Source organism: Mandrillus leucophaeus, unplaced genomic scaffold (assembly GCF_000951045.1).
Source record: "Mandrillus leucophaeus isolate KB7577 unplaced genomic scaffold, Mleu.le_1.0 Scaffold405, whole genome shotgun sequence".
NCBI classification, from domain to species: domain Eukaryota; kingdom Metazoa; phylum Chordata; class Mammalia; order Primates; family Cercopithecidae; genus Mandrillus; species Mandrillus leucophaeus.
In genome coordinates, this window is record NW_012104310.1 from 2,649,397 (window position 1) to 2,673,417 (window position 24,021).

Below are 24,021 nucleotides of genomic sequence, written 5' to 3' on the forward strand. Positions count from 1 at the left end.
TACATACACTTAGTTGATAAAGCAATGGCAGAGTTTGAGATGATTGATTCCAATTTTGCAAAAAGTTATATTGTGGATAAAATGCTATCAACCAGCATTGCATGGTACAGAAAAATCTTTAATAAAAGGAAGAGTCAATTGATGCAGCAAACTCCATTGTCCTATTTTAAGAAATTGACACAGCTATTCCAGCCTTCAGCAATCACCACCAGGATCAGTCAACAGCCATCAACATCCAAGCAATGCCCTCCACCAACAAAAAGATTCCCATTAGGTAAAGATGATCTTTAACATTTTTTAGAAATAAAATATCTTTTTAAATTAAGGTATGTACATTGCTCATTTTAGACATCATGCTATTGCATACTTAATAGACTACACATGGTGTAAACGTAACTTTTATATGCATTAGGAAACTGAAAAATTAGTGCAACTCGTTTTGTTGGAATACCCGCTTTATTGCGGGGGTCTGGAACCTAATCTGCAATATCTCTGCTGTATGTCCGTATAGCGCCGGGAGTGGGTGCCTTCCGCCCGCTGTGCAGAGCGCCGGCAGGTGGCGCCCAGCGGCGAGCTCTTTCCAGCTTGGTTTGGGCCAGGTGGACTGGAAGGGGCGGAGGTAACCAGAAGCGGCCAGTGGCTGCTGCCTGCGTCCCCAACCCCCTCCGCGCAGCGCTCGCGACACGCGTGCCAGGAGTGGGAGAGAGCGGCGGGGCCAGCTGCGTTCTGAGGCTGAGCACAGCTGCCATCTGCTCTGGGAAGCACCGGGGTGTCCCCGCCGCCCTCAGCTCGAAGTCAGCCACCATGGAGGCGCAGGCACAAGGTGAGTGGACGCCGATCGCCCCGAGAGTCAGGTCCTGGGGCGCGCATAACTGCTCTTTTCCTGCACCTCCTAACTTAGCTCTCGGACAGAACAGACTGGTGCCATGCTACGCGTCTAGAACTCCACTCCCACCCGCGCCTTCGGTATAATGCCTGCTCCCGAAACTCAGGATTTGCTGTGGGTCTGGGGATCAGTAAAGTAACAGGGGATCCGTAAGTGGAGAGGCCCCTCCTCAGGAAATGCGCCGGTGGAATGCTCTACCCTCTTCCGCAGCCAGTCGCCCCCGGCCTTCCCAACCTCGCGGGTGTCCAAAGGACCTGTTGTGCCGGGTCCGGAAAGCGTGTTTCGCTCCCTTTTCCTTGAGCGAGTGGGGAGGGAATGTGACTCTTTTCGCCCAGGGCCGTGGACTCGCGGCTTGTGGGTCCCAAGTTAGGGACTGAGGGGACCGTCAGCCGAGGGGTGGCTCCGCAGCCCGGCTACGCCAGAGGCTTCCCGTGCGGGGACCTGCCTTCGGAGGCCAGGTGAACGTTACCGGCCCCCTGACCTCCAGCAGATTCACACATGAGTCCCAGTTTCCCGCGATCGGGGCGCGACCTCTGCCTCCCGTGGCGCGCGGGGCCCCCGGCAACCCAGCTCCCTGCTCCCGGGCTGCCCGCCGGAGGAACCTGCGGTGGCTTCACGAAGGGCGGCCTCATATCTTGGGGTCACACTTGAACAGGGTTGGGGAATTCCGATGACACCGTTCAAGAATGGGGGTAAACGGACCGTGGAAAGGGGCAGAGGTGGGCGGATGTGGAGCGAGAGACAGTTGGGAAGGAAACGGACTCAGTGGTCTACCTTGGGGAGCAACGCCCAGAAGGTATGGCTTGCGGAGTTCAGCCTTTAAGGCAGTCATCGCCACCACTCTTACACTGTAGGAAACTTTGTGTTGGCTCTTAATATAAATAAAATCCCATTAAAAAAAAAAAAAAAAAAAAGAGGTTCATGACCTGATGCGCTCGCCCTCTAGGGGCAGAATGCCCTGAATGAGTGTGGGTTGGCGAGTGCGTGGGCCTGGAGTCGCCCAACATGTTTGCTGCCAGGATTACAATTGTCTGAACAGCACGAACCTTACTCGTTTGTTCCATCTGCCTAGGTCCTGCCCATAAAGCTGCCGCTACCCATATTCTTTCCTCTATTATGTAGATAGGAAAGGATAATTCAACCGACGGTGCGGGCTGTTGGTCAAATTCAAAAGCAGAGGTCAGGTTGGAGGCCTTCACACCAGAACTGAAGCTGGTGGGAGCAGCACCGGAGCTTTCCAACCTGACTTGCAGATTAGAATTTAGAGAGTCTTCAATACTGGCCTTGGCCAACCTCATCCCAATCAAACTGGAATCTTTGGAGCCTGAACATGGGTATATTTGAAAGCTTCCGGGGTAATTCTGTTAGTGAGGTTGGAGAAGAACTATAGCAGATGGGAAGCATTCATACAACTTCTGAAGACATCCGAAACTACAGACTGGTAACCACTGGTGTCACTGGTTTGCTTTATTGCTTTGCTTTAGTGCCAAGATTTACTTAACAAATATTTCAGTGCTTTCCTTTGCCAAGCACTGTGCTAAGAAGAGCAAAGACAGACTTGGTATCTGCTTCATAAAATTTGCAGTAGAGGAAGAGACAAGTATTAATTTGATAGCTATTTGAAAAATAACGTGTAAAATCACTGCATGCTAATGCTAAGAAAGGGCCTCATAGTGCAGCGAGAGCCTGAAAAACTATAACCCAAGTATGCAACAATCAGAAGAGCAGATTGTTTATTGTGTGCCTGTCTCTGTTCTTTGTGCTTTGCGTGTATTGATGGACTCATTTCCTGTGCACAGCAGTCCCGTGAGGGAGTTCATGTTCTCATTCCCATTCTACAGAGAGGAAACAAGCATGGAAGGTATTAGATTGTTACAAAAGTAATGGCAATTTTTGCCACGACTTTTTAATAAATTCCTTGTTTACAGCCAGATAGGTAAAAAGTAGCAAAGTTGATGCTGTGAGGGACTCATTCTCACTCAAAGCTTATGACTTTTGGAGGAAAGGTAAACTTCAGTCCCCACCTGAATCTCCAGCTGCCCTGTGGTGCCCTTCCTTTCCCCTCATGACTGGACGGAACCTTTGGGTGTAAAGAAGACGAGTAAAAAGGCAAATGGATATGAGAAAAGTGAACAGATTTAAGAAATAAGAGGCCAGGTGCAGTGGCTTACACCTGTAATCCCAGCACTTTGGAAGGCCAAGTTAGGAGGATCACTTAGAGCCCAGGAGTTCGAGACCAGCCTAGACAACATAGAGAGACCTCATCTCTACAAAAAATAAACAAAATTTGCTGAGTGTGGTAGCATGTGCCTGTAGGCCTAGCTACTTGGAAGGCTGGAGTGGGAGGATTGCTTGAGATCAGAATTTTGAGGCCACAGTGAGACAAAATCCCATCACTGCACTCTAGTCTGGACACAAGTGAGACCTTGTCTCAAAAAAAAAAAGACAAAAAAGGCCAGCCACACCTGTAATTCCAGCACTTTGGGAGGTTGGAGGAGACAGATTTTTTTGAGCCCAGGAGTTTGAGACCGGCCTGGGCAACATGGTGAAACCCTGTCTCCACAAAAAAATACAAAAATTAGCCAGGTGTGGTGGTGCGTGTTGTATCCCAGCTATTTGGGAGGTTGAGGTGGGAGGATCACCTGAGCCCAGCAGGTCGAGGCAGCCGTGAGCTGTGATTATACCACTGCACTCCAGCTTGGGTGAGAGGGCAAGACTCTGCCTCAAAAAAGATAAACAGAAAGAGAACAACAACAACAAAAAAAAACTTAAGAACAGTCAAAATTGGATTGAATGTGAAGGAGGGCAGTGTCAAGGATGACCCCAGCTTCCTACTTGTACAATCAAATGGAAGATACTTACCTCTTAAATCTTCATTTGCCTAGCATTTTAAGATTTTCATTTTCAGAGTTTTTGTTATTTAGGAAGCAGACATATTGAGTTCTTTAAGAAAAAACTTCTCACAAACTGTTTATTGCATATATTAAAGATAAATCTTTTTTTCCACTTGCACATTTTTCTGGCTAAATGAATGATTTCCCTCTTAGATTCCAAATAAGACAGTTCTGTGATTTTCAAAGTGTAAGTTTCCACCTTCGGTACAGTTTATTTTAGAATTATCTAGAGCGGAGATGGCTTACCTTTCTGCCCAGTAATCTAGAGACAGGTAAAGATAGGTGAGGTTAAGCAGGCAGGTGCTGATGAGTTGTACCTCATATTGTCCAGGAAGCCACCAAGGCGTTGTGGACATGATTCGCCCATATAGCTCAGTAAGTGCAGCAACTTAGTGTGCTAGAAACTTTCCCATAAGTGAAATTATGCAAATATGTTCTTTGGCTTTGTAAAGTAATAGATTACTTCCAGCAAAACAAGAGAACTTTCAGGGGCGGTGGTAGGACAGAAAACAGGAAGTGGGATTATGAGTGGAGCGGTTCACTGAGGAGAGCTGGAAAACAATGTGGAGAGAGATGTCCACAGGAGAATGGCATTCCTATTTGCTTTCCACTGGTACCAGATAATTTTGCTTTAAGATAATTGATGTGTTAGAGAGGGAATTGGGTTAGAAATGTAGCATTTTCCTGAAACATATAGTAGTCCTTTAAAATAAAAACTTCCTGATCCTTTTAAACTACCCTTCAATATGTTATTATTCTAAATGGAAATAACTTTGTTTTTTTTGCCTTTCCCAATGTCTTTAATGTTACAAGGAAAACTGTCTCTTTTTAAGATTTGCATATATTCAAATTAATAACTGTGTTAGTTTCTCATTGCCACTGTAAAAATTACCGCAAACTTTGTGGCTTAAAACAATAAAAATGTACTGTCTCATAGTTTGAAGGTTAGAATTCCAAAATCACTATCATTAGGCTGAAATCAAGGTATCGGCAGGGTTGCCCTTCCTCTGGAGGTCTTCCCCTCTTTCAGCTTCTGGTGGCTGCCGACCTTCTCGGGCTGCGTCACTCCAATCTCTCTGCCTCCATGGTTACACTGCTTTCTCTTCTATTAGTGTCAAACCTCCCTCTGCCTCTCTCTCATAAGGACACTTGTGATTTCATTTAGCGCCTACCTGGATAATCCAGGATAATCTCTCTCTCTCTCAAGACCTTTAACTTAATCACATCTGTAAAAGACTCTTTTCCACACAAGGTAACATTTCCAGGTTCCAGGAGTTAGGATATATTTAGGAGCCATTATTCAGTTTAGTATAATAATTATTTTTTATATTCAGACATCCACTCAAGAAGATTCTCAGATGTCCATGAATGAAATAAAACAATAAACATCAGATGCATCCTACTGTTTGCAAAGTCCTTTAAATGAAAATGTTACATATACCTTTCATTGTACTTTGCTCACAGAACATTAATATAATTGTATCTTGTTTCAGGAAGTAATAAGGCAGTTTATATGGATACTTGAAATGCAACAAGATAATGTAAATTAAAAATAGATGAAAGAAAATAAATGAGGATAAGAAGAGAAAAGGAAGCAAGGGATGAAGCTCTAGAAAATTGAATATAATCACATTACTTTTATTGATATTGCATGGAAAACAAATTATTGCTTTGTAAAGGAAGTGTGGCATTTTTATATAAAACAATAAAAGAACCGTTCTTCCCTCTGTCAAACAGCAGCAGGTTCAGTCTCTTATACAGGCATACCTTGGAGATAGTGTGGGTTCAGTTCCAGATTACCTCAAAGAAGTGAGTATTGGAATACAGCGAGTCACACAAGCTTTTTGGTTTTCTAGTGCATATAAAAGTTATGTTTATAGTATACTGTAGTTTACTAAATGTGAAATAGCATGATATCTAAGAAAAGGTACATACCTTTATGTAAAAGATCCTTTTTGCTAAAAATTGCTAACGATCATTTGTGCCTTCACTGAGTGATAATTGTCTTACTGGTGGAGGGTCTTGCCTGGATATCGATGGCTGCTGACTGATCCAGATGGTGCTTGCTGAAGGCTGAGGTGGCTGTGGCAATTTATTAAAGTAAGACAACAAGGACGTTTGTCACATAGATTGACTATTCCTTTCAAGAAGATTTATATATTGCATGTAATGCTGTTTGGTAGCATTTTGTCTGCTGTAGAACTTCTTTCAATATTGGAATCAATCCTCTCAAGCCCTGCCACTGCTTTATCGACTAAGTTTATATAATTCTAAATCCTTTGTTGTCATTTCCACAATGCTGTGAACATCTTCATTGGGAGTAGATTCCATCTCAAGAAACCACCCTTTGCTCATCCATAAGAAGCAACACCTCATTCATTCAAGTTTTAGCGTGAGATTAAAATGTCATAAATTTAGTTACATCTTCAGGCTCCACTTCTAGGTCTCTTGCTATTTCTAACACATCTGCACTTCATTTCCTCCACTGACATCTTGAACTCCTCAAACTCATTCAGGAGGGTTGGAGTCCGCATCTTCCAAACTCCTGTTAATGTTGATTTTTGACCACTTCCCATGAATTACGAATGTTCTTAATGACATCTAGAATGGTGAATCGTTTCCAGAATGTTTTCAATGTACTTTGCCTAGTTCCAACAGAAAAATCACTGTCTATGGCAGCTGTATTCTTATGAGATGTATTTCTTAAATAATAAGACTTGAAAGTCAGAATTTCTCCTGGACCCACAAGCTGAAGAGTGGATATCATGTTAGTAGACGTGTGTTAGCAATGTTAATCCCTTTGTACATCTCCATCAGAACTCTTGGGTGACCATGTATGATATCGTTTGGCTGTGTCCCCACCCAAATCTCATCTGGAATTGTAGCTCCCATAATTCCCACATGTCATGGGAGGGAGCCACTTGGAGGTAATTGAATCATGGGTGCAGGTTTCTCCCATGCTGTTCTCGTGATGGTAAGTCTCAGGAGAGGTGATGGTTTTATAAAGGGGAGTTACCCTGAACATGTCCTCTTGCCTGCCACCATGTGAGACATGCCTTCCGTCATGATCGTGAGGCCTCCCCAGCCATGTGGAACTGTGAGTCCATTAAACCTCTTTTTTAAAAAATAAATTTCCTAGTCTCGGGTATGTCTTTATTAGCAGCATGAGAATGGACTAATACAATTGTGTTATCAACCAGAAGTAATATTCAAAAAGAAATATTTTTTTTCTGAGCAGTAGGTGTTAATAGTGGACTTAAAATATTCAATAAACCATGCTGTAAACAGTTACCCAGACTTTGTTATTCCATTTATAGAGCGCATTTTCTAAATCTATAGATTTAGTACATTTATTTATTTATTTATTTGTATTTGCATTTTCATAGATGAAGGGTCTTGCTCTGTTGCCTAAGCTGAAGTACAGTGAGATCATCATAGCTCACTAAAGCCTTGAACTCCTAGGCTCAAGCAATCCTCCTGCCTTAGCCTCACAAAGTGTTGGGATTACAGTCCTGAGCCATTGCGTCTGGTTACAGTTAGAATAATTCATAAGGACCTTAGAATTTTTCGGATAGTAAGTGAACATGTAACTTAAAGTCACCAGCTGCATTAGCCCCTAACGAGAGAGTCAACCTGCCCTTTGAAGCTTTGAAGCCAAGCATCGACTCCTCCTCTCTAGCTATGAAAGTCCTAGCTGACATCTTCCAGCATAAAGCTGTTTCATCTGTATTGAAAATGTGTTGTTTAGTGTAGCCACTTTCATCAATGATCTTAGCCAGATCTTCTGGAGAGCTTGCTGCAGCTTTGGCATCAGCCCTTGGTGCTTCATCTTGTACTTTTATGTTACAGAGATGACTTTTTTTTTTTTTTTTTTGAGATGAAGTCTTGCTCTGTCACCCAGGCTGAAGTGCAGTGGCACGATCTTGGCTCACTGCAACCTCCACCTCCAGGTTGATCAAGCAAATTCTCCTGCCTCCACTTCCTGAGTAGCAAGGATTACAGGTGACTGCCACCACACCTAGCTAATTTTTGTATTTTTAGTAGAGATGGGGTTTCACCATGTTGTCCAGACTGGTCTTGAACTCCTGATCTAAGGTGATCCACCTGCCTCAGCCTCCCAAAGTGCTGGGATTACAGATATGAGCCACCATGCCCGACCTGAGATGACTTCTTTCGTTAAACCTCATGAACAAATCTCTGCTAGCTTCCAACTTTTCTTGCACAACTTTCTCATTTCTCTCAGCCTACATAAATTGAGGAGACTTAGGACCTTCTCTGAATTAAGCTTTCACTTAAAGGAATGTTGTGGGTGGTTTGATCTATCCAGACCACTCAAACTTTCTCCCTATCAGCAGTAAGTCTATTTCACTTTCTTATCATTTGTGTGTTCAGTGGAATAGCATGTTACTTTTCTTTCAAGAACTTTTCCTTCACATTCACAACTTGAATCAAGAGGCCTGCTTTTGATCTATCTTGGCTTTCAGTGTGCCTTCCTCGCTAAGTTTAATCGTTTCTAGCTTTTGACTTAAGGTGAGAGATATGTGTCTCTACGTTTCACTTGAATACTTAGAGACTATTATAGGGTAAATTGTCATACTAACAATGTTGTTGTGTCTCAGACAGTGGAGAGGGCCAGGGACAGGGAGAGAGATGGGGAAATGGGTGGCTGGCAGAGCAGTCAGAACACACACAAGGTTTACTGATTAAGGTCACCATCTTATGTGGGCATAGTTCATGGTTCCCCAAAACAATTATGATGATAACATCGAAGATCACCAATCACAGATCACCATAACAGATATAATAATAATGAAAAAGTTTGAAATGTTGTGACAGTTACTAAAATGTGACACAGAGACAAGACATGAGCACATGTTGGAAAAATGGCATCAATAGACTTTCACAACCTGCAGTTGCCACAAACCTTCAATTTGTAAAAATAACAGTATCGGTGAAGTACGATAAAGTGAAGTGCAGTGAGGTATGTCTAACTGTTAAATTATCCAAGAAAAAAATTATTTTGTATTTTATGTTTCATATTTGAAATGTTACATTGCAGTTTAGGCAACATAATAATAAACCTCAAACTATGAAAGCAAGCTGTTCTATGTTTTGATTTATGATTTTTAAGAGTGTTATTAAGACTATTCATACTATTTTCAAAGTTGCCTCCTGTAGTTTTATTTCCTAGTTAAGATTTTGAAATAGGTGATGATGTATATTTTAGATGAAGTCAGTCATTTGCAACAAATCATATACCATTGTTTTATTTTAAATTATTTTAAAATCTAATTATACAAATGGCAGCTATTATAGTACATGGGAACATATTTTGAATTGCCTTCCCTAGTATACACTTTATTAATTATCTGGGTAGGCAGAATCCGAGAATTTCTTCAAAAACTTGTAAGCAAAGGAGTCCATTTTTGTGGCCTATAATAAAATGTGCTACTTAATAATGTATAGTAAATAATAAACAAATACTTCAGCAGATATTGATTCATTAAATATTTTAACAAATACTTATTGATTACTGTAGTAATAGCAAATATTTGACAACCACATACTATTGGGAAGGAAAAGGACATAGTGATTAAGATCCCAGGATGAAAGTCAACTGCCTGGATTTTAATTCTGCCAAGTTACCTACCATTAATATGACCATGAACAAGTTATTGATTTCTCTCTATCTTCGTTTCTACATATGCAAAGTGAAGATAGTAATAGCTCCAATATCATAGGATTGACATGGGGATTTAACATGTTAATAGATGCAGAGTGCTTAAAGCAGGGCCCAGCACATGGTAAGTAGTATATAAATGTTTGCTGTTGCTTTTATTAGCATATGCTGAAAACTTTGCATCCATTATTTTATCAAAACCTTATAATAACATCATGAGGTAGATATCTTTACTTTTAACTCATTTTATAAACAGGGAAACTAAGAGTCAGAAAAATTAAATGAAGAAGACAGGATTCAACTCCAAGTTTAATTGGGTCCAGGAGAATGAGCTTAACTGCTATACTGCACTGTGCCTTAATGTGTGCTGTGCCACATGTGCAAAGGGGAAGCTAAGATGAACTTGACATGGTGTCATCTTTTCAGGAGGATAGGCAAAAAAGAGTTGAGAGTTGTGCCTGTGGGTTAACACCTAGAACTAATAAGAGGACATAGTTCCATCCTAGCGGGATTTTTTGACTGCTAAAGTGCTAATTAGAGCTAATTCACATTGAGGGTGATAATAATATTTTAGTGTTTTTACAAATGTCAAATACCATGGCATGCGCTTTTTTAAAAAGCATGTTATTTAGCCAGGTGCAGTGGGGTTCCTGGCACTTTGGGAGGCCAAGGCGGGAGGATCACTTGAGCCCAGGAGTTCAAGACCAGCCCAGACAACATAGCAAAACCCTGCTTCTACAAAAAATAGAAATAAATAAATTGGGCATGGTGATGCATATCTGTATTCCCAGCTACTTGGGAGGCTGAGGTGGGAGGATTGCTTGAGCCCAGGAGTTTGAGGTTGCAGTGAGCTATGATTGCATCATTGCACTCTAGTCTGGGCTGGACAAAGTAAGACTCTGTCTTTAAAAAAAAAAAAAAAAAATTCCAAATATGTTATTTAATAAGTACAACAGGCCGGGCATGGTGGCTTACACTTGTAATCCCAGCATTTTGGGAGCCCGAGGTGGGCGGATCACCTGAAGTCAGGAGTTGAAGACCAGCCTGATCAACATGGTGAAACCCCATCTCTACTGAAAATACAAACATTAGCTGATGGGCACCTGTAATTCCAGCTACTTGGGAGGCTAAGGCAGGAGAATCACTTGAACCCAGGAGGCGGAAGTTGCAGTGAGCCGAGATCATGCCTTTACACTCCAGCCTGGGTGACAGAGTGACACTCTGTCTCAAAAAAAATAAATAAATAAAACCTACAATAATAATAACAAACTCACAAGAAAGGTAACATTTTGATTTTACAGATGATGAAACTGATTGACAGACTAGTTCCACAACATTCTCCAACTCATACAACTTGGAAGTGTTGGAGTTGGGATTTGAAATCAGAGAGTTTGACTTCATACCTCGAGATTTCAATTACCATTCTATAGGTACTTCGTATGCACAAGCAGTCAGTGTGCAAAGTTTTAAATAATGGTTTTGCTTTATTTTCTATACTATCAAAGACGCTTTAAAGGGGCAGAATTTAATTGTACAGTTCATTTCATATGTGGGCAGAGTCTAAGTCTGAGAATATGAATGGGACTGGAGATCTTTAAGAATAATCCTTGTGACATGTCAAGTTGCAGGTAGAGGATGCTCATTTATCAACAGCTTGCTATTTTTGTTCTGTTTTCAAGAAGAAAAAATTCTGTAAACATCACATGACATGTGATTCTTAAATCAATACAGAGTTTTATCACCAGCTCAAACAAAAGTCAGTTCAAATATGTTATTCCTCTTGGTGTTCATCCATATTCAGTCATCTCAGGACTTTAAAATAAATAAAAGTCACAGGATCTGCATGCTGCTTTCCAGAAAGCATAATCTGTATTCTTCAATGCTAGCTGAAAGGGCTAATTGCAATGAGTACCCCAAAAAAGAAAGCATTTTATTGCCTCATGAACATTATAATTACTTGCTTACATGAATATGTTTTATTCATCTCACCATCTCCCAATCATATTAGCACAATATCTACTTTAAGAAAATATCTAATAAAACTGTTGAAAAAAATGAGCCATCAGTGGATTTGTCCTTAAGCTACTCTAGCCATCTCTGTGTTGAATTTTCATGGTTTGAAGAGGCAAGTGCAGGAAAGAGGGCATCTGCCTCAGCCATTGATCAGCTGGCATGCTCTCCATGCAGGCAGAGGTTCACCATTACTGCTGTCGCAAAATGTCCCCAACAACACCGTAAACACAGTTACTTCTTCAATTTACTGAGTTAAGCTGATCGTGGTGGTGAGTGCTTATAGTCCCAACTAATCAAGGTGCTGAGGCAGTGGGATCACTTGAGCTCCAGAGCTCAAACCCAGGCTAAGCAAAATCTCTGTCTATTTAAAAATATATATATATATATATATGTATATAAATTTTATATACATATATATATAACTAAAAGAAAAAAGTAAAACAAGAAAAAATTTACTGAGTTACTATGCAGTTAAGAACATGTAAAAGATGACCTCAAAACGTGGATATTCGCATCTGTCATCCTACTTTTCACTGAATATTTAAGCAATAAAGGGTAACGATTTAAAATATATGCATTAAATTGAGAAGCATTGTTAATGTACCAGGGAAGGCAGGAGAATATTTTAATGAATTTGAAATGGCTAAAAGGAAGCTTTGGGTCCTCAAGGAAAGATGAATTTTAAGCAGTTTCTCACAGTGTGAATCGTTTATAAGTGATGCATTTTGATGCAGAGGAAGTGAAGTTCCCAGAATAAAACCACAAATCTCCAAGAATACCCTTAGTCACCAACATATTGCTTCTTTCTCAAAAGGCAAAAATCTAGCACTTTGCTCTAGCCAGCCCATGTACCACACACGAAAAATGCATGTATATGTTACACCTCATCTCCAAACTTACCTACGGTTATTTGTATCTTATACAAATTACAGTTTCCCTGACATATATCTAAAATATAGAAAACTCTTCAACTCCTTGGAAATACAATTTTTCTTATAATTAGAGGTTTCTTTTGTCCATTAATAGCAAGAGTGTCTTGTCAAGGATCATGGAAGCAGAACTGATTCAAGATTAAAGAGATCTGTAAAAGTCATATGACATGTAATTCTTAGAACCAGTATAGAATTTTATCACCAGCTGCTAGGAAAAGTCAGTTCAAATATGGAATAGTTCAAATATGTTATTCTACTTGGTGTTCGTCCATACCCAGTAATCTCAGGATTTTAAAATAAATAAGTCATAGGATCTGCGTGCTTGTTTCCAGAAAGTAGGATTTGTATCCTTTAGATGTTGGCTGAAAGGACTAATTTCAATGAGTACCCAAAAAAAGAAAGCTTTTTATTGCCTCATGAGTATTATAATTACTTGTTTACATGGATATGTTTTATTCATTTAACCATCTCCCAAGCATATTCACGGAAGCAGAACTGATTCATTCAAAAGAAAAAGCCAATTTGGGATGGGGGTAGTGGGAGGAGATCTCTTCAGATCTCTCAGTTTTAAAGTCTCTGATGGTTGGATATTTGTAGTTTTTCACTGATTTTTCTCTCCTTCACATGAATGAGCAAAGAGCTAATAGTTCATTGTCTATAAATATTTTCCAACATTTTGTTTTCCAAAATTGACTCATTTCTACATAAAGACATCATGGAAAGATGTTTTTTCTTAGTGAAGGGTTAGGTCAGCCCTGGAAAGAAGTATAGACCTTGGCTCCTGTTATTCCTCTTTAGATATCCCAGGGTTCCAACAGGAAGTTACAAGATACCTGCACTACTTGTAACAGGTATCTTACAAGTAGTGTAAGATACCTGGATGGGCGGAAAAACTTTTTTTCTACCCTCTTAGGTGAAGTGCCTAAGAGCCTGTGAATTAAACTTATAGCAGACAGATTAACAGAAGAAAAAGCTTACAAAGTTACTTATTTTAAATTTTACTTGCACAAGGGTGTCATGGAAAGAAATTAATATCCCAAGGAGTGATGAGATTTGATTTTCTGTATCATTTTACTACAGGAAAGGGAGGTGGAGAAAAAGCAATATTGAGAGAGCAAATGACTTCTTTTTTTTTTTTTTTTTTAATATAAATGGGCCCTTAGGAGAATAGATGGGAGATATGACAGTTTGTGACAATGTCTAGAAGAGAAGAAAGAGTTGCTCCCAGTGGGAGGAATTTCTGACAGCTGAGTTCTTTTGGGAACCTCTGCTTTTAGTCAGATAAAGGATTTCAGGAACTCAAATGCCTTCAGCTCAAAATAACTCTTATGTGCTGGGTAGGGTGGCTCAGGCCTGTAATTCCAGCGCTTTTGGAGGCTGAGGCAGGAGGACTGCTTGAACCCAGGAGCTCAAGACCAGCCCAGGCAACATAGCAATACCTCGCTTCTACTAAAAATAATAATTTTAAAAAATTAGCCAGACATGGTAGTGCCTGCCTCTAGTCCCACTACTTAAGAGACGAGGTGGGAGGGTGACTTGAGCTTAGGAGGCGTTCGTCCCACTGCACTCCAGCCTGGGTGACAGAGCAAGACCTTGTCTCGAAAAAAACAAAACAAAACAATGAAAAAAACACCTCTTATGGCAAAGTGGCATATTTTGGCATGGAAAATGCTGATCCCTTTTAGCACTCATCATTTGCTCATATTTTACCTACTATATGAAGGGCATTACTGGAAAGGAAAATACCTGTTTACTGTTGGCCTATTGTGTATCTGGTGTGGCTTCATTCATTTCTAAGATGTTCCACCAGGCTCTCGTAGCCCATTCTCAACAACAGTAGCCTTCAAAGCAGGAAGTATATTCTGAGATTAGGACTTGTAATTTTCACATGACAATTTAGAGAACATGTAGAAATAAGAATACACATTCGGAAAGTGTTTGAAATATTGTTACAAATGTTTTTGAATGTTTTCAATTTTCAAAAAAACCTGCATGTAGAAAATATGAGAGTGCTATTCATCGGTCAGAAGACATGCGATTACATCGTGCAGTGCATCACACGTGCACTTTACAGTTCCTCCTACATGTAGGAGAAGACACCAAGACACTGGCCCCGCCTTTACAGAAGTCACTGTGGCATCCACAGGGTAGGAAAGCCCCATACTCAGCAGTGAGCAACTTTATACATTTGCAAAGCAAATCTTGTACTGAAAACACAAAACAAAAAAACCAAAAAAAAAAAAACCAGGGTGGATTGAGTAACAGTAAACTATCATAAAACATACATCTGAAAAGAGATTCAGACATACTTTTGAAAAGAATTAAAGTCACAATATATTTGCCACCTTGAATTAAATTCATTTGGTTGTGGGGTTGGCGACTTCTTTCATTAAGTGATGGGAAAATAGATCGGTTCTATCAAGCACTGCCAGTTTATCACTTACTATCTGAAATCTTTCAATTAGACACAAACAGAACTTGGTACGACCTTTGCTATTGGAGAGCAACAGTAGAAAATTATTCATCCCACGTTTGGGGTACTTACTATTAAATATGCTTGTTTTCAATGACCCAGGAATTCACAACATATGAAAATACAAAACCTATCTTATTGTGACATCTGGCCTCAGGAAGAGAAAGAACTTGGTGCCAGTGTTCTTCAACTCTTGATCCATCATAAGGGACTCAGTAACCTCTCCCCTGAGATGATTCCGAGACCCATCACAGGGGTATCTTCTCCTCTTAGTATCCTCTTCTCTCAGTACCCTCTCCCCTCAAATGATATCCTGAGACCCACCTCAAGGGGTATCCTCTCCTCTCAGTCCCCTCTCCTCTCAGGTGGTGTCCTACACCTGCCTCTGTAGAACTGGCTTCTGTCCTGTCCTTCTCAGGGTGTTTTTTGTTTGTTGGTTTTTTTGGTTTTTGTTTGTTTGTTTGTTTTTTTGAGACGGAGTCTTGCTCTGTCACCAGGCTGGAGTGCAGTGGCATAATCTTGGCTCACGGCAAGCTCTTCCTCCTGGGTGCACACCATTCTCCCACCCCAGTCTCCAGAGTAGCTGGGACTACAGGCACCCACCACCACGCCCAGCTAATTTTTGTATTTTTAGTAGAGATGGGGTTTCACCATGTTGGCCAGGATGGTCTCGATCTCTTGACCTCTTGATCCACCCGCCTCGGCCTCCCAAAGTGCTGGGATTAAGACCGTCTCCGATTTTTATTTTTTGTTTTTATCCCTTCTCCCAAACTGAGGGAAAATAAATGTTTTGGTTTAATGTAATAGGACCTGTTATGTATGTTTCAAACATAATGGCCCCATATAATAGCTTGAATTTGGATTCCATTAGATTTGGAAAAAGAGAAAGTCAGCACTCACTTGCACGTGGTCGCTTTCTTACTCCCTCTTTCTTTGTGCCCTCCCCTTCCTCTCTCTACTCCTTTCCACCTCCCTTTCTCTCTCTCTCTCAAAGTACCAAGTCCAGTACTGTATTCTCAGTGCTCATCTTCATTGACCTATTAGCATATCTTGGCAGGGTTGCCCACTATCTGCTCCTCAGAGCACTTTGTTCACTTGGTTTTCAGGATACTGAACAGTTCTCCTTCTTCCCAGGCTCCTTTGCTAGCTGCTGGCTTGCCCCAGGGATCCGTCCTTGGCCTGCTTCTTCTTTCTATCTACGCTAGCTCTGTTCACCATCTCATGACTCATGGTTTTGAATTGGATCCATGTGCTTACAACTCCAAAATTTATTTTTCCTGCCTGGACCTCGCTTCTCAACTTCAGACTGCCTGCATGATGCGTCTGCATGAGTGTCTAATAAACATCTTGAACTCACCATGTCTAACATTGACCTCCTCCAAAATGTCCCTAGTCCTCCTAAATTCATCCTGATTTCAGTTCATGACAACCCCATTTCAAATGCAGAAGCCCAAAACCTATCCTCCACGGTTTAGCTTTGTTTCCCCTCCATTGTACCCCATTTCCAGTCTGTCATGCCAGCTCTACTTTCAAAATGTATCCAGGATGGCACAGCTTCCTACCACCTCTGCTGGTATTGCCTTGGCCCAGCCTTCCTTATCTTCAATGTGCATTACTGCAGGAGTCTCCTAGCAGATTTCCCTGCCTTGGCCCTGGACTGGCTTCACTCCATTCTCAACATAGTAATCAGAGTGATTCTCTCAATCATGGTGTATCATGACACTCCTTCCTTTGAAGTTCTCCAGTAGTTCCTCAGTTCACTCAGAATAAAGGGCAAAGACCTTACAATGGCCTTTGCTTCTTCCCCTTTTATTTCCTGGACCTCAATTTCCTAATGTTCTTTCCCTTAATTCCCTTTGCTTCCTCTTAGGAGCCTTTGAGTTTATTAATCCCTCTTCTTCAAAACGCTTCCTCAGATGTCTTCTGGGCCTGTTTCCTCACCTTCTTTGGTTTCTTACCTAAATGTTGCTGGTCACTACCACCCTTAGATCTGGCAACTGGACCCACATCTGTTGGGACAGACAGTTATCCCTGGGTTTTGTCAAGTTTCTGCACAACACGTCTTCTGATCAAAGGTATGAACAGATCATTTTCCCTGGATTCTCTTTTCCAGATGTTTGCATGTCACTCACAGCAATAGCAGTAGCCACAGTAACATCATTCTACCAGTTCTCTGAGGCTCAATTCCAAAAGGATGATGTGACAAGGGGCAGGTGTTGCCCATTAATGCAGTCAGGTATGTTACAGGAGAGTAACACTGGGGTTAGGAAACACTGAGATTAGGTTGTACAGGGGCTATTGTGTAGCCTTGAAAAATAGAAACTTTCTCTCTTAGGGGCAGATTTATTTACTGTCCAGGATAATAAAGGTGATAAAGACCAGATGTTGGGCAGATTTGCTAGTAGCTTTCATATAAATCGGGTTTTCCTAATCTCAGTGTTTGTCTCCAGTAACACACCAGACTGCATGAACAGGTAACACCTGGCCCTTGTCACATCATCCTTTTGGAATTGAGGCTCGGAGAACTAGAACAAGGATGTTTCTCTGGCTACTGCTATTGCTGTGAGTAATAAGTTGTCTTTTGTCTATGACCCGGAAGTCTTGTGTCTTCTGCCAGCATCCATGAAACTGGCAGGCTAATGTCTTGGCTTGCAAATAGGGTAAAATTCTGACCCTTCACATTTCTGACACCTGTTCAGAGCTCCTGGTTTTAGAGAGCCCCACTTTAGCCCTCTTCTGGCTGAGCCTTTGTTTAGAGTGAGCAGCTTGTAGACTCACGTAGAACCTGTGCCTCCTCTTCTAGACCATGCTCTGGGTATCTGAGACTTCAGAATCCCCTATCCAAACAACCCTGAGTGTGTTACCAGGTGTCCATGAGCCTTTCATGGGTAGACTAGGCTGCCAGAATGTGTATTCCTCACCCCAAGAGATGACCAAGGGCTGACTGATTTTGGGGGTGGCAATGAAAGTAGCTTGAACATACAGGCTAGCAAACTAGTTCTCAGTTGTGATTCCTTGACCAGCATCATTAGCTTCACCTGGAGGAACTTGTTAGAAATGCAGATTCTTAGGTCCCACCCGTTTCTGTTTCTACCAAATCGGAAACTTTGAGAATGAACGATTTGTGTTTTAACATGCACTCTAGGAGATTCTGATGCCCACTTATGTTTGATGATATGATGCACACTCAACAGACTAGGTTATCCACGTACATGTGCATAAGGTGCCTATCAACGCTTGTGGCAGACAGACCCTAAGGTGACCTCCAGTGATTTCCAGCTTCTGTTATTGATATTCTTGCATAATCTCCCTAGTTAGACTGTGGGCAAGACAGTAACTTGCTTCCAACCAATAGAATATGACAAACTGATGGGATGTAACTCCCATGATTACATTACATTAATAAGACTTCGTTTTAGCAGACTGGAGCTGAGGCCCTCCTTGTGGGTTGATGAAGTAAACAGTTGAGTTGGAGAAACCCACATGACCAGGAACTGTGGGCAGCTTCTAGAAACTGGGTGTCTTTTAGGACATGAGGAAAGCAACAAAAACCTGGTTCTTTAGTTTTGTGCTGCCAGAAAGTGAGTTCTGCCAACAATCTGCATGAGCCTTGAAACAGTTCTCCTCCTGTCCAGCCTCTAGATGAGAGTGCAGTATGGCTGACACTTTGATTGCAGCTTCATGAGACCCTGGGCAGAGGATCCAGCTAAGCTGTGCCCGGATTTCTGATCCACAGAAACTCTGAGATAATAAATGTGTGTTGTTTTAAGTAGCTAACTCTGTGGTCATTTGTTATGCAGCAGCATTCCAGAGCTAACACAGGGCAGGGCTCTGTGTGGGAGGAGAGGATGGGATGTATATTTTTCTTTGTGCTCTTGCCTTGCCTTGGGTTCTGCAAATGTTGGTGATGGTCTGTCATGGCCCCTCTATTTAAAATGGTACCCTTCCCCGGCTACCTCCTTCCCTCCCTCCCTGCCTCCTGCCTTTCCTCTCTTTCTTTCTTGCCTTCCTTTCCTTTCCTTTCCTCTTTCCTTCCTTCCTTCCTTCCTTCCATCCTTCCTTCCTTCCTTCCTTCCTTCCTTCCTTCCTTCCTTCCTTCCTCCCTTTCTTTCTTCCTTTCTTTTCCTTTCTTCCCTCCATCCATCCTTCCTTCTTTCTTTATTTCCTTTTTCTTTCTTCCTTAGACAGAGTCTTTCTAGTCACCCAGACTAGAGTGCAGTGGTGCAATCCTACTAGTGTTAAACTTCTGGCCTTAAATGATCCTCCCACGGCAGCCTCCTGAAGTATTGGGATTATAGGCATTAGCCACCACATCTGGCCTGGATTTGTGTGTGTGTGTGTGTGTGTGTGTGTGTGTTTTGTTTTTGTTTTTAGCCGCTATTCCCCTCTATCATGCTATGTATGTATATACCTAATTTATTTTCTTAATTGTCTCTTCCCACCCCTTCTAAATGTAAGTCCTGCAGGCCCAAGATATTTTGCTGTTGGTCACTACTTACTCTCCAGCACCTAGAACAGGGCTTGACACACAGTAGAGGTTCAATCAGACTTTATTGAATAAATAAAGTAAGCTATAATGTTTTTGAAAGTCCACTGGATCCTGGCAAATGCTCCACTGAAATCAACAGGTTTTTCCTACTGTCTTTCCTCATTATTAGGCAATTGCGTGAATGATAAAAATAAATGAGAAGGAAATAATTTCAACAAAGGAGTAAGCAAATGAAAAAATTTACTTCATTCCCTGCCCTTCCCCCATTAAAAATAATAAATTGACTCTGGGTTTGCTGTTTTTACAAGACCAATTGGTTTATCGACCAATATTGCAATTGAATGTAACCCTTAATTTCTATCAGCCTGTCTCTTCTCACTCCCTGGCGGCCTGACTGCTGTGTGTTTGTGCGTGTGTGAGCACATGCTCACAGAAGGAATCCAAGAGGAAGAAAAGTCCAACTTCCTGTTAACCTGTGCCCCGTTTTCCTTTCTCTCTTTTCTTAATTACAAGGCTGTTCCTGGCTCAGTCATTTAAGCTAAAGAACTTTCCACTTTGAGTCAGGCACACGGTCCAAGGAATGGTTTATAGAGCAGCTTGGTTGTCCTCCCCATTGTAAATCTAAATTTTTCTCTGGTAGTTCTTTTCTGTTGTTCTCTGCCATTTTTCTCTTGATCAAACCCTTTGGAGAGGCAGCCTGATGCAGAGAGTGTCCTGGCCCAAGACCCAGGAGGTGCAGCTTCTGATCTTGGTTTCACCACCACTCTGCCACTCCCTTCTCAGGTCCTCTGTTTGCTCACCTCTTTCTTACCCAAGAGGGTTAGATTAGTTGCCCTTTGAGATCCTGCCCAGCTTATTCTTAAAAAACCTGTTTAAACTCCTTCAATAGGTGATGCTTTTTAAATATATATACATGCGTACATACATACCTACCAATACATGTATTAAGCTGTTTCTTAAACTATGTTTGCTTTTTTATTTCCTATGAGGAAAGTCTGCAGTCAAGTTAGATATTTGCATTTTTTAAAGTAAGTCCTAGAATGTTACTCTAGATGCTGATACTTCTCGTTTAAGGAATGACTCTGCATGCTCATATAAGTAATTCCTCCAGTCTGAGATGACTGTGGTCATAGGGAAGGAAGTCAGGAAGAAGAACACAGAAGAAAGCAAAGTAAAGGGCCTGTCACATAAAGGGATCCTAGTGTAGTGACAAAGAGCCTACATGTCGTCACAAAGATTTGGATTCATTTCCCAACGCAGTCCCTTATCAGCGATGTGACTTTAACTTCCCCAAGTCTCAGTTTGCTCATCTACAAAATGGTGGAAATGCAGGGCCCCCAATGGATCTTGTGATGATTGAATGACATGATGCAGATGAATTGCTTACGACTGTGCTTGGGTACTGTTATGGCAATGAAAGAGAAAAGTGAGATTCATTTATCAATTTCTCATAAAATATACATTTAACATTCCCTGTGCTGGGCCCTACATTAGGCACTAGTGAAACAGACATGAAAAAACCAAAGTCCTTTCCTTAGTGAGTTTACCACCCTATTTTTGTTATAGCAGTTAGGTGTCAAGTAACTATTTGTAATGCATTATTTTACCCCAAAATTCATTGGATTTTGGTATGCTACCTACCACAAAGTTAAAAATAGCTTTCTGGAGCTAAGGAAAGATGAGTAGGTTGAAGATAGAAATAAATATGTAAGTTGATGGAATTTGGCTCTCTGGCCTGCATGCAAATCTGAAGCATAAATTGCACCTACTAAAAAATACCGAAATTTTGCTAATGAGACAATAAGGGTTTTAAATGGTTGCTGCTTTTGGTCCTTCTTTATTTACTAGGATGAAAGCTTAAAGATTTGCATAGCAGATATACAAAGCAATGTTCATTGTTTGGTTACATTTTGAGGAAGAACAGGTTAAATGTTTTGCTTACATTTCCATTGTTTCTTTTGAAATAACTTAGTAGAGCACCAGGGAAAATGCCAACAGTGCTTACCTCTTCAGTTAGCAGATCCTATTTCCGGTCTCTTGTGGCTTGGATATTGCTGATAACAAGACAGACTTGCTGAAAGGAGTGCAAAGTGCATGGAGAAGGGTGCATGTCCTCCGTGGCAGGACTTTGACAATCCTGGTGTCTGTTACTTAACACCATGCTTGAGACCTCCAACTGTTCTGATTTCAGCTCTTGCCATTTTAGGTATTTCAAAAAATAAATAAGGCACAAAATGAAAGCTTTTAATATGTTTGTGTATATTTACATATATACGTGTATGTGTGTGTATCCTATCATCTATCACCTTTACTCTGCCTTATTTTTCTTCATAAATATTTTATATTATGCATAATCATTTACTTTTTCTCCTAGCTAGCATTTAAGCTCCTTGAGGGCAGCGGCTTTGATCGTTTTCTTTATTGCCATATCCCCATATCTAAAACAAGGACTGTTCATGGAGAGCACTCTATAAATACATGTGGAGAAAACAATGAATGAATTAATAAATGAATGAATAGTGTTGAGTGCATATAGCATTATATCCAACCAGGCAGGTGGTAGCAGCATGGACATTTCAACTTCTGTAAGAAATGAATAGTTTAAAAATTTTATAAATTATTATAAAAGCTCCTAAAATTAAAGAAATGCTAGGATGATAGAATTTTCAGTACTCCACCACTGGTATTAAATGTTGTTCCCAACACTGAAATCCTGAAGACAACTTTAAGCTTAAGAGTCCAAGTGTGTCAACATAAAGATAGAATCTAGGGTAGAACTAAATTACCCTTCTTAAGAAAGAGTGAGAGGAAGGGGAAAATATGGGAATTGGAGAGGAAATTATTCACAAAGAGTGAGCTCCAGAAGGAGAAAAATAAATAGGGAGAGAGGACAATATGCCTGGCTAGGGAGAGAAACGTAGGACAAGAGATGCTTCTAATGTTTTCCCAGGAAATGCTATAAACCAACTCCTAGCTTCCCCTATGAAATAATTAGTAAATTTTGCATTGCTCATTCAAACTTTTGTGGGATTAGAGTTTTGTTATGGGAGAGGTTAAAAGGAAAGAGGTCACTGGACAGCTGATGTATATTTTACAAAGAAATAGGTATTCATTTTCTCCCTGTCTCCACTAAACAAATATTGAGGAAATTCTTATAGACTATCAGCATGAGATATGCAGCTGAGCCATATGTTTTGCATGTCCCTGTTCTTCGGCTGTCCTGATTTGGAGGTTCCAACATAGTAGAAGAGATGGAAGGGGAGAATGTAGCCAAATCCCATGGGGATGGTCTCTTAGATTGCCATGGACTCTTAACCTTAAAATTGTCTTCAGGGTGATTTTCAGAGTGATCACAGACCTTGGATTGGCAACACCTGTTCAAGTTATTTTAACCTGGCAAATCAAAGTCTCATTTACAGAAATAAAAATGACAATAATTTGGTGGCATTTTCTTTTATAATGCACATGCGACCTGCTCTACTTAGCTAGTTCATAGAGATTTATGAGAAAACATAAATCCGTATTCTTGTTGCTTAAAAACATTATTCTTCATGTTGCAAGTAGTTACTGAACTAAACCCGTAAAATGCTGATTTCCTTCCCTGTATGTGCCATCTCCCCAAGTCCTCACTTATAGCCTGCTAGGGTTTGAAATATTGATGAGTACAAATCCATTCATCTCCAAAATTCAGTGGCCTTTCAATGGAGAGTATTTTTAGCTTTGTTGAGAATTTGGGGCAGAGGAATTCACTTTCAGAAATAGCAGATTATTCTTTTAGTTTTATAGAACTTGAGATGGAATCTGTAAAATGAATCTTTGAATCCTTGTTGGCCTTATACTAATACAGTAGTATAAGATCATTTTTGTGTAAGTAACCATGAGAGTAATTTAAGAGCATATCCTTTCTGCAAAATCGAATCTTAATACAAATAGATGTTAAAATTATGATAATCAACTGTTTAGGTTCTGTGTGAATACTATCATATATTATTAAACTATCTCTGGCAGCCTGGTGTGGTGACTCACACCTGTAATCCCAGCAACTGTGGGAAGCCGAGGTAGGTGGATCACTTGAGCCCAGAGTTCGAGACCAACCTGGGCAATGTGGTGAAACCCCATCTCTACAAAAAAATTAAAAATTAGTTAGGTGTGATGGTGTGTGCCTGAAGTCCCAGCTGCCTGAGGTGGGAGGATCACTTGAGCCTAAGAGAACGAGGCTGCAGTGAGCTGTGATCATGCTACTGCACTCCAGCCTGGGAGACAGAGCCAGACCCTGTCTCATAAATAAATAAATAAATGTAAAAATAAAAAGAATATCTGTCATCTTAATGGATACAGTAACAGCTGGTGCTGGTACCTTAGCTTTTTGAGTTTTGAGATACATTCACCAGTACACTGGTGAAGTCCACTCTTGATCAGACTTGATGGCTAGCTCACCATTGACCATTTTCTCAGATTTCCAATTTTCCAAACCCGTTTTCTATGTTTCCTAATTTAGAGCATTTGCTCAGCTGGTTTTGTCCACCTGCACTGCTGTTACCCTCATTTCAGCTTGTCAGATCTCACCCATATTGTTGACAGTGAACTCCTGATTTTCCCCTTGGAAGTCATCCTCCTTTTTTTTCCTCAACTCTCACAGCATTATGAATCTTTT

At 40.8% G+C, this 24,021-nt stretch overlaps 1 protein-coding gene across 5 annotated transcripts in view; it reads left to right on the forward strand.

Annotated features, from left to right (window-relative positions):
- Positions 1 to 514: 514 nt before the first annotated feature.
- Positions 515 to 24,021, forward strand: part of TPD52L1 (tumor protein D52-like 1) — a 104,427-nt gene continuing 80,920 nt past the window's right edge. For all 5 annotated transcript variants that reach the window (XM_011992166.1, XM_011992167.1, XM_011992170.1 and 2 more), the window contains exon 1: positions 515 to 823. In XM_011992166.1, coding sequence (XP_011847556.1) covers positions 805 to 823 — 19 coding nt within the window. In that variant the 5' untranslated portion in view covers positions 515 to 804. The remainder of the gene's footprint in view (positions 824 to 24,021) is intronic.